The sequence below is a fragment of the Physcomitrium patens genome, chromosome 21, assembly GCF_059467195.1.
Source record: "Physcomitrium patens ecotype Gransden chromosome 21, ASM5946719v1, whole genome shotgun sequence".
In the NCBI taxonomy this organism is placed as follows: Eukaryota; Viridiplantae; Streptophyta; class Bryopsida; order Funariales; family Funariaceae; genus Physcomitrium; species Physcomitrium patens.
In genome coordinates, this window is record NC_143430.1 from 390168 (window position 1) to 399719 (window position 9552).

At 42.1% G+C, this 9552-nt stretch overlaps 2 protein-coding genes across 2 annotated transcripts; one reads left to right on the forward strand and one right to left on the reverse strand.

Moving 5' to 3' along the window:
• Positions 1-403: 403 nt before the first annotated feature.
• Positions 404-3391, reverse strand: LOC112274225 (pentatricopeptide repeat-containing protein At4g21190). Its single transcript, XM_024503505.3, has 7 exons — positions 2948-3391; positions 2400-2618; positions 2109-2254; positions 1851-1968; positions 1451-1693; positions 1057-1269; positions 404-854 (listed from the first exon to the last, which is right to left on the reverse strand). The coding sequence occupies exons 2-7, from the start codon at positions 2496-2498 to the stop codon at positions 504-506; spliced, it is 1170 nt and encodes a 389-aa protein (XP_024359273.1). The 5' UTR covers positions 2499-2618; positions 2948-3391; the 3' UTR covers positions 404-503.
• Positions 3392-4236: 845 nt separating this feature from the next.
• On the forward strand, positions 4237-8660 carry LOC112274224 (uncharacterized). The gene is made up of 9 exons (XM_024503504.2): positions 4237-4459; positions 4750-5191; positions 5307-5483; positions 5631-6485; positions 6677-6986; positions 7176-7513; positions 7724-7858; positions 8080-8187; positions 8437-8660. Exons 2-9 carry the CDS (start codon positions 4802-4804, stop codon positions 8584-8586), a joined length of 2463 nt encoding a protein of 820 aa, XP_024359272.1. The 5' UTR covers positions 4237-4459; positions 4750-4801; the 3' UTR covers positions 8587-8660.
• Positions 8661-9552: the final 892 nt, after the last annotated feature.

A 9552-nucleotide genomic window follows, 5' to 3' on the forward strand; every position in this document is an offset into this window, starting at 1 on the left:
ACGACTAAGATTCAGTAACAACTCCTAAGCATTTCAAGTAAGCTAAGTGCTACCATTTTCTCGATGTTTTGAGCCACAAATTCTTGACTGGTTGCATTCCAAGGTGCAGAGAGAATCTCATGTTGCAGCAGTAGTCCAAGCCCAGTAGGAAAATCTCTTGAAACATGAACCTATATCTATTTCATATTTTACTACGTGGTTGAAAAGCACATGTCCACAATATGCAGCAACAATACTCCAACGAAACACCTCACATATAATCTTACCACCAAGAGCTGCTTCTGAATAGTCCTAATGTTCACCGACTTTGTCAGTCGACAATGCAACTTTTCGCAACTTCCAAGTCATCCATGATAATTTTCCACGAACGGCAGACAGCTATTCCAGGACTTGATACCACCCCTTAAAATAGTTCTCGTGTTAAAAAAATAAATGCATAAGAATAAATCGAATTTCGGTCCCTCGCGGGACAGTGCTCTGCCGATGAAAGAACACTGTAGGAATTAAGTAGAAAGAATTGTCTCTCTGGTAAAATCCTCGTCTTCGTACGTAAACCCCTCATCGTCACTATCTGAATCCACATCACTTTCCTCTCCCTCTTCTGCACCCGACTCTGTTTTACCGGAATCGTCGGATTTACCGGAACCGTCAGATTTGATAACCTTATCATCGGCAGTAACCCTTACTCTATAAGCTTTGCCTCTCTTATACCTGAATCCCCATTTTGTAGGCGGATACTTGGCCTCGACAGCTTCTGCCCTCTTCATCAATCCTATACTTCTGTAAGTTCTTGCCACTCGCTCCACAGTAACCATGTCCGGCTTTATCTCCAATTCCTCCATATCCGCAAACACCTTCAAAACATAAACTTTCCTTCTGTGACATCCTCACACACTTGTGCACATAGCCTAAGCTACAAGTAGACAAACGATCTGAATGAATCTGCAATTGCCAATGCTTTTTGCAGCAAAGATTTGAAAATGAATAAACAGATGAAATTCTTGAGATTTGAGGAATCTGAACAAGCAGTTTTAAATGGTTTGTTCGCTAATTTACCTGAAGAAGCCTCCTGGGGTTATTATGCCGCTCAAACATGGCTATAACGACCGTGAACATATAGCGCGGAGTTGCATCCTCGTGTTCAGTAAGTAATTTTTCAAAAAGCGCGTCAGCTTCCTCTACACGCCCCTCGTGATCCAAAGCCTCCAGCAGAAGCGTGAATGTGCCCATAGTCTTCCCTTGCCCTTTGCTTAGCATCCACTTCGAGACCTGCAGGAAAATAATAATAATAATAATAATAATGAGAACAAAGCAAACAAAAAATAATAATAATAATACAGCTCTACTCTGTTGATGCTGGTTTGAATACACGAATAGCACCTTCATCTTCTCCTCACACAATTCCATTGATGATGTTCACACTAGAGGAGTTGTATTGACAACCACACACCTGTATTATCTGTCTCCATTTTTGTTCTTCGGCCATGAATGCCATCGCTTTCTTGATAGCAATGATAGGAAACTCCAGCTCCCACGCAACAAAGGCATCTAACGCCCCGTAAATATCCTCCTTGGCAGGTGGCGTCTCGTCAATGAGATCCACGAGCTTTCGAGCTTTAGCAAACGAACCTTTCCTATTCGTAGTCTTCCATGCTCGCTTCCGTCGGGGCCTTTTACCGCCACCAAAACATATCTGGACGAAGAGGTAAATCTGCTTTAGTATCACATCATGCCCTTCCCCTGAAGCAACTGGAGACATGCAAAATGCTTAAAGGATAGGGATACTTATAGGGAGCCTATGCAAACCCTGTTCCAAAGAAAAACGCAGGGAACACATGTGGTAGGCTAACCCAGGAAGCTGATCTTCGACAGCCGATCACTCCGATTTGCAATGCCCCAATTATGCGGTCCTGATTATCCAGGAGCTCCTCATCAGAGTCGATTCTGTCCACCGCATTCATAATCACCCTGTTCAACAGAAACTCGATTAATATTGCACACTGTTCTTCATGTCAAATGCGACATGAAAAGCCTTGCTAGAATTCTCGAAAGAAATTTATGATGCACAAAGCAACTGTGAGCCAATAGAATCAATAAAAACACCAAACCTTCCATGATTTAGAGCAAGCCCATCACAACGAGAAACGAAGGAGCTTCGCTCAGACTGCTTCAGGTCCGCCACTCCAAAGGGGCTTTCAGCGTTGCAAACCACCAATGCCGACGTTGCGCCTTTAGAAAAATTTGGCTCGAATGCCTGGATTTGTCGCAAAATTGACAACCATGAGTACATCAAGAAGGCAACGATGAAATGGCGGCATGACAGAAACGATCGTGCAGTTTCGCATTACTAAACCCTAGATCACTTGGAGGACTTTGTGAATAAAGTGAGGCGTAATTACCTGGAGTATATTTCTTCTTAGACACGATGAGCTTTGTCGGAGGTTGTGGCCAGGGTTTAGGACTGACAAAAATGTGTGACGCGAGTGAAGTATTGCCATGGCGGGGAACCTGGCTTTCAGAGGCAGCACACCATATCTAATTGAAAGCAGCAACTCTGCATCAACCTTCCAGGGAATTTCTACGACGCTTTCGCACCCAATTCGCTGCCTCAATAATCTCTGCACGGAACGTTCTTAGATACACATCAGCATCTGCTAAAATAAGGTCAAAACCCACGTTTACAGTGCTCAAGACGAAGCCTGACAACACGAATGTTGAAATTTCACGCGCGTTTGCAACGAAGGAATTGGGTGAGCTAGCTGATTGCATGAGATGGGGATTTTCAAACGCAAGTCCCAAAAAGACATACAGTAGACTAAATTAAACTCACGGAATGGGAAATTCAGACGGCTGGAGCTCCTCCTCCCAGCGGGTGAATTACAAACCAACAATATGACAACGTGCAGAAGGCAATAGTTTGGGAGAAAAGAGACAGCGAAGAACTGACCCAGGTAAGTGGTGATTTCGCAGGTTGCAGGTGAGCATCACCCCAAGTGCAATCGTTTCAGAAACTGTCGAAGCAACGATAGTTAGCAGCTGTAAACGGAGCTGCGAGGTGGTGAAGCAACAGAATTTCTGTGGCATTGAGAGGCAGCGAGATTCTAGAAACGCCTTGACTCTGAGCCCCTTTCTGGGTTTCCTTTCCCCGAAGGATACACATTCATCGAATTCCGCATTCATGGGCTTCACGAGGAGTCGGCGAGTGACGAATTTCTATGGAAGATGCCGCACACGGAATCATGCACCACGAAGGATCCCTGGATGGATAAGCTAAATCCTGCTGCAACAAACGATGGGGGGAAAATCAGACACAGTTAGGGTTTCTGGAATATCGCCGAAGGATTCAACCTAACATCTCAACTCTGCTGGTTTCTTCCGACACCATCAAATGGGTACTATCCACACCAATGCAAGAATCTCCACTTTGTGATAAAAATTAAAACTGGAGATTGTTGTTGTTATTATTAGCATTATATTGTGTGATAAAGATATTAGTTTGAAGCTGATGGTTTCTGGGTTCTTACCATCGTCACGATCTTGAGTGATTTTGTGTATGTATATGTACTATACATGGAATACAAAACTGCTTGTTTTAACTCGAGAATAAAATCTCTTGGGGGTGTTTCTAAGAAGTCCAGCGGGTTTCATGGTAATCCAATATTCAATTGTTGGATTTATTCATCTGTAATAATTAGTTGAAATTAAGTATTTAAAAATTCACTGGTACATATTTTTCTTTTTATTATTAATATTTTTAATGGTTTTGAATACATTTGTATGGAATGCAGATATGAAAATTAGAATTCCAACCAGTTTCAAACTTTCAACGATGGTATACATGTTTTTGTTTCGAATGCTGTTCACTGACCTAAGGTTGTGCAACCATGTTCTTTAATCAGCTATGAAATACTCTTTTTTGCTAATTCGAGTGAATAAATTATTGAAATTTAAGAGAGTGGAATTTGCGTGGATTTCATTCTTCACAAGGTTCCAAAAAAAAAGAAAAAAGAAAAAAGAAAAAGAAAACAAACAGAACAAAACAAAACAAAAAACAATTAAAAAATACAGTTTTTAGTTACGTTTACTTCGCAGTTTCAACATGTTTAGTTGTTTTCTGCAACCCCTCTTAATGAACGTGAACGAATGCAAACATACGAAATACGGATGACGAAATATCATTCATCCAGGATGGGTTTCGCCGCATTCCTCAAAACCTCGAGAGCTTCTTCAGGCTGCTGGGACAAATTTTTCTCGCATTCCTCTTTTTAACACTCTTCTCTTCAATCTCTTCGACCTTCAAATTTAATTTCGTCGTGAGTTGTCGAGAGTGTTGAAAAGAAGAAGAGGAAGAAGAAGAAGAAGAGGCAGAAAAACACACTAGTCGGAGAACGCTAGCTGCAATTACCTACTACGAGACGTCGAGCAGTCCTGTGAAATTTGCTTTATTTTAGGTCATTTGGTGAGTCTGAACTTGATGCCTAGACAAGCAGAGTTTCTCGTGGTGTTTGATTCCTCTCTCTCTCTCTCTCTCTCTCTCTCTCTCTCAAACTCTTGTGGGGCTTGAAGTTGATAATGTGCAGGAATGTTTCCTTCTGGGTTTAGGGTTTAAGGTCTGTTTTGGACAGAATTTGGGGATTTAGGGTTTGCGTGGTGAAGAACTCTCTAGGAGTTCGGCGTTGGCCGTGTGCTATGGTTTATATGCGCACTTGAAGGGAGAATGCTGACAATTCTGTGTCTTTTTGTTTGAAGAGATGAGTGGCAAGGAGTAGTAGCAAGCCCCCGCAAAGTTCAGGGAGTTAAGATGGTGGCAGGGTTGACAGTAGCATCGGGGGGCAGGGGAGCGGAGAGGATTGGCGACCTGCTTGCCTTGCAGGGCCGCTGCAAGAGAGACCCGGAAGGATACGAAAATGAGCTCTTACTGCAGCTCCGCCACTTTGATGCCTGCCTTTCGATCTTCTTGCTTCAGCCAATGACTGCGGGGTCGAACAATTCTGCTGCAAGTGACCCTGCGGCGGCGAAAGAGCTAGCCGACATGGCCATGTTTTTGGCCCATATGACGCCTCTTTACCCTCAGCATCTTGGGAAGTTTCCTATGCAATTGCTTCAGTTGTTAAAGTCTCATGGTGCTACCATTCAGCCCACACTACGCAGACAGTTAACACAAGCTCTTGTTCTTCTCCGTAACCGAAAAGTAGGTCTATGCCATTTTTCACCACTCGTGTTCGTTTTCAGCCGTATTTCCTGTGAATATTCGTTCACTACGGCTTGGGACACACAGTTGACTGCAGTGTTATGACTGATGGCAGATGATTAGTCTGATTGATGCGTTGCCCGTATTCATGGACCTGCAACTTGGCGGTGACCGGGCTCTTAGGAAGCTTTCCTACTCGCACGTTGTCCAAGACATCCGCCGTCTTAACATCAAAAACAAAAACGATCCCGTGAATAAGCCTCTCCAAAATATTTTGTTCAATTCACTTCAGGTATATCAGAGTGTTCAGCTTGAGTGGAGAATTGGGATTGGAAATTTGATAGATGTTGGTTTCAGTTGCGTCAAGTTATATAACATCATGGAAATAGCACAGAATGACGGGTTTTAACGGCGGTAGGCTCGTTGTCCTGGGTGACAGGACGAAGATGAGAATAAGTCCAAACGCGCGCTAGCAGTGCTGGCGGAATTGAACCGTCGCAAAGTTTGGGTGGATGAGCGTACATCCAATGCGATATGCAATGCTTGTTTCCACAAGTCTTCGCGGATAATGATCTCCGCGCTTCGATACCTTCTTGGTTATGATCAGGCTGTAGAGGAAGAAGATGAAGATGAATCAAGTGATGACGAAGACGATGGTAAAAAGCCAGGAATACCAGCGGTAAGCAAGGAGGAGATTTACAAGGCCCATAAAAAAGGTACGAATTCTAGTAAGAAAAAGAAACAAGCTAAACTAGAAAGGGTGATGCGGAGTTTAGCGAAGCAGCAGCGCAATAAATCCCGGGAAATGGATCACGGTTCTCATGCTCCTCTACAGCATGTGCACGACCCTCAAAATTTTGCGGAGAAGTTGTTTAGGCGACTTCAAGGGTGCACAGAACGATTTGAAATCAAATTGATGATGATGCAAGTTATCTCAAGGGCAGTTGGTCTTCACAAATTGATCCTACTCAACTTCTATCCTTACCTTCAGCGTTATATCCAGCCTCATCAACGGGATGTAACTCAACTGCTTGCGGCAGCAGTACAATCCTGCCATGATGATGTACCCCCGGATGCAGTAGAGTCAATGATTCGACAACTTGTTAACCAATTTGTGCATGATCGCGCTAGGCCGGAGGTCATGGCAGTGGGTCTGAATGTCGTTCGTGAGATATGTATGCGCATACCATTGATTATGACAAAAGAGTTGTTGACGGATTTGGCTCTGTATAAGAAATCTCGGGAGAAAGCTGTTTCAGCCGCCGCTCGGTCCATCATATCCGTTTATCGTCAGGTCTTATTTCATTCCATCATATTGAATGTATTCATTTTTTCGTCAATAGTGAAATTCTCAATTTCTAATTTGCGTGTTTCTTGAAATGCCAAGTGTGTTTATCTCATTTTATTATGGCTCGCGTTACTAGTTGCCTGGTACTAAATCTGTTCATCTACTAAAATTCTAAATTGCGTTCTCTTTGGTCTCAGGTTTTCCCAGCTCTCTTGGATAAAAAGGATAGGGGACGTGGTGCGGATCTTGCTGTAAAGCCTAAAGCATTTGGGGAGAAAGTGGTTGCAGAAGGTATTTCAGGTATTGAGCTGCTAGCAGATGGTGAGAGTGGTAATGACGATGATGAGGACAATGAAGATGATGAGGAGAACAATGATGACCAAGCTAGTGACGATGAACCCGTGGAAAGTGGCGAGGAAGAAGGTTCCGACGTGGGTGAAGACGAAGAAATGGACCATGACGTGGAAGCCGGGGACTCCGATGATGCTGGCAGTAGTGGTATGGAAGGTAATACTTTGTGTTATGGCATTCGTGCACCAGGAAGGGTATATTGATCATCAGATTCCGAATGCTCTTCTTAGAAGTGATGTGATACCCTCCCTCATTGTTAGAGATGTGGTTTAGTCATCCTCCTTTGAGCACATGTTGGTATGGTAATGTGTTCTATGCCTGATGTGTTATAAGTTGTGTTGACAGGGCTTGAGGATGACAGTGATATGGAAGAAGAAGAAGAAGAAGAAGAAGAAGATGATGATGATGAACTTGAGAAATCTAGTAAAGGTTTACGAAAGAGAAAGATGGATTGTGAAGCAAATCAAACTCAGGAAGGTGATGCTCCTCCTGTGTCATCACAGAAGAGGCAAAAGATCAAAAGTTCAGAAGCAGAAGAGCCAGCAAGTACTAGTCAGAGTTTACGCCAACTGAAAAAGATGTATGCTTCAAAAGTTGAGCAAAAAGCAGCCATTGAGGTTGTTAGCCGTGATGGAGATGGAATCCTTTCAAATGAAGACTTTCAGCGAATTCGAGAACTGCAGGTAATTAGACTCATAAATTTGCGTTTTGTCCCGAATTTTGGGTTTTTCCTCCAGAATATGTAGAGGTTACCGTGTGTCATGGTTCCTCAAAACTGCATGCTAGGAACTGGAGATGCCTGACATTTTATTGATTAACTGCGTAAAGGTTTAGATCGATTCTTGGTCACGAGGGTTGGAAGATGTCTTAAGCTTTACATTGTCTCTTCATAGGCTAAGCGAGCAGCAAAGGCGGCTATGGCTGAGCATGGTTTGAGCAAAGCTGGCAAATTCCGGCAAGAGATCGCAGTCAAGTTGGATAAACATGGGAATCTGAATGAGAAACGAGTCAATCCAGCTCATTTAGAGGTATGCTATATCACTTTCTCCATGTATAACTATGCATGTCCCTTTACATCTTGTAATGTCTTGAAATAAACGTGAAAGTTTATTTTTATTTTTAGAGTGTTTGCGTGTCTTAGTAGAAAGATATAAATTGTGGGGCTCAGCATGTACATTTTCCTTCTTGTCTAAGTTTTATGTCTGCATATGTTTCCCTTATATAACTTGCATCGGGAAATGCCCTGCAGGCAAGAATACGTAAGAGGCAAGAGAAGGAAGAGAGACAAGCTTCTGTAAGAGCAGGTCGGGAAGATCGCCCTCTATTCGGAGCCCGCACTGCTATGAAGCAGAAGAAGGTGATTGTCCTTTCCAATTCAAACAACGAAATCTCATTTTCCGACTTTTCTTTGTTTTAGTGCATCTTCCTGAGAGTCTGGGCTAACATTTCGGAATTATGAAGTGGTTCGTTGCTTCGATTGTTGGTAGTGGAATTCAAGGATTTGAATCATTTCTTGTTGGTTCACAGTTCGGCGATGATGTTCTGAAAGAAATGCTCTACCATCTAACTTAGTTGCCTGCCCATGATGATTTAATTTGGCTTGCAGACTGGAGGCACCAGCAACAAGCAGAAGGAAAAAAGCAAAGGGATGCCTCTTGCGGCCAAGCGGGCAATTATCAAAAGAACAAATAACAGAAAGAAGATGGGGAGACGAACTGCCGAGAAGCAGTTTCGTGGCAAAAAAGCCTGGAAGTAATCGCCTTCGTTTTTGTAATGTTCTGCTACCAAGAGCACTCAAAACTATAACATGGAGCTGTTATTTTTACTGGATATTTTTACGAAATCATTCAACTTGTTACGAGATGAATTCTTCTCCTGCTGTATTTTTTTACTTTTTTATTCACTTGGAAGGGAATTCAGATTTCCAATTCCTGTGCTTCATTTCTTCATCTCAGAAAGAGCAGTCTTTCATGGGGAAGAAAAACCTCATGGAAGAAACCTCGACGGGAAGCGACTGCTAATTAATACAAATTCCGTAAAATTGTCACTAAGCGGAAAAAGGGGACTACTTGGTGTACGTACCATTTTTCAATTATAAGTGACTCTTCTTTGTTAATTTTAGGCATTAGCATCAGTGTAGTGAGTGTAAAAAATTGGGTCATTCTAATTGTGTATGGGAAGGCCACAGCTGGAATTGCAGCGATGATATTGCTGTTTTGTAGGGGGAGAACCGAAATTAGTCTTCGAATTGCCACTTTTGGATGGCTATTGCAGGCTCGAGGGCTGTGATTATGGCTTGGATCTTTGGAAGGTGCCAGACATATCTGCCAACGTGGTGGGCATCCACCACCATATGGGTAGTCTTAAAAACCCTATGCTTTCGAATTTAGTTTTATATTTTCATATACTAATTGTTAAGCAATAACAAACATATGAAGTACACCGTAAATGTTCTATTATAGTCTTCATTAACTTGGTTAATAGATATTCTACAAAAATAGTTTTCTAATGTACAAAGAAATTTTGACCAACTATATTTGATTTTAAAAATATTAAAAATAATTAATTTGGGAATCTGTAAATTTATTAGCTTCTAATAGTGTAAAATGCATAATTTTTGTGTAATCTAAATATAGAAGTAATAAATTTGATTGAGGTATGTAAAAAAATTATAGGCACATTATAATTTATCAAAATGGGAATGATTTAACTTTTTATTAGA

What these genes read in the sequence shown, in the direction of transcription:
- LOC112274224 (XM_024503504.2), top strand. Translation starts at nt 4,802, where the DNA reads ATGGTGGCAGGGTTGACAGTAGCATCGGGGGGCAGGGGAGCGGAGAGG. An exon ending in TGGCAGTAGTGGTATGGAAG is followed by an intron (nt 6,987 to 7,175) that starts GTAATACTTTGT and finishes TTGTGTTGACAG; the next exon opens with GGCTTGAGGATGACAGTGAT. An exon ending in CTGCTATGAAGCAGAAGAAG is followed by an intron (nt 8,188 to 8,436) that starts GTGATTGTCCTT and finishes TTTGGCTTGCAG; the next exon opens with ACTGGAGGCACCAGCAACAA.
- LOC112274225 (XM_024503505.3), bottom strand. Translation starts at nt 2,498, where the DNA reads ATGGCAATACTTCACTCGCGTCACACATTTTTGTCAGTCCTAAACCCT. An exon ending in TAAGAAGAAATATACTCCAG is followed by an intron (nt 2,255 to 2,399) that starts GTAATTACGCCT and finishes CGACAAATCCAG; the next exon opens with GCATTCGAGCCAAATTTTTC. An exon ending in AATGGAGACAGATAATACAG is followed by an intron (nt 1,270 to 1,450) that starts GTGTGTGGTTGT and finishes ATTTTCCTGCAG; the next exon opens with GTCTCGAAGTGGATGCTAAG.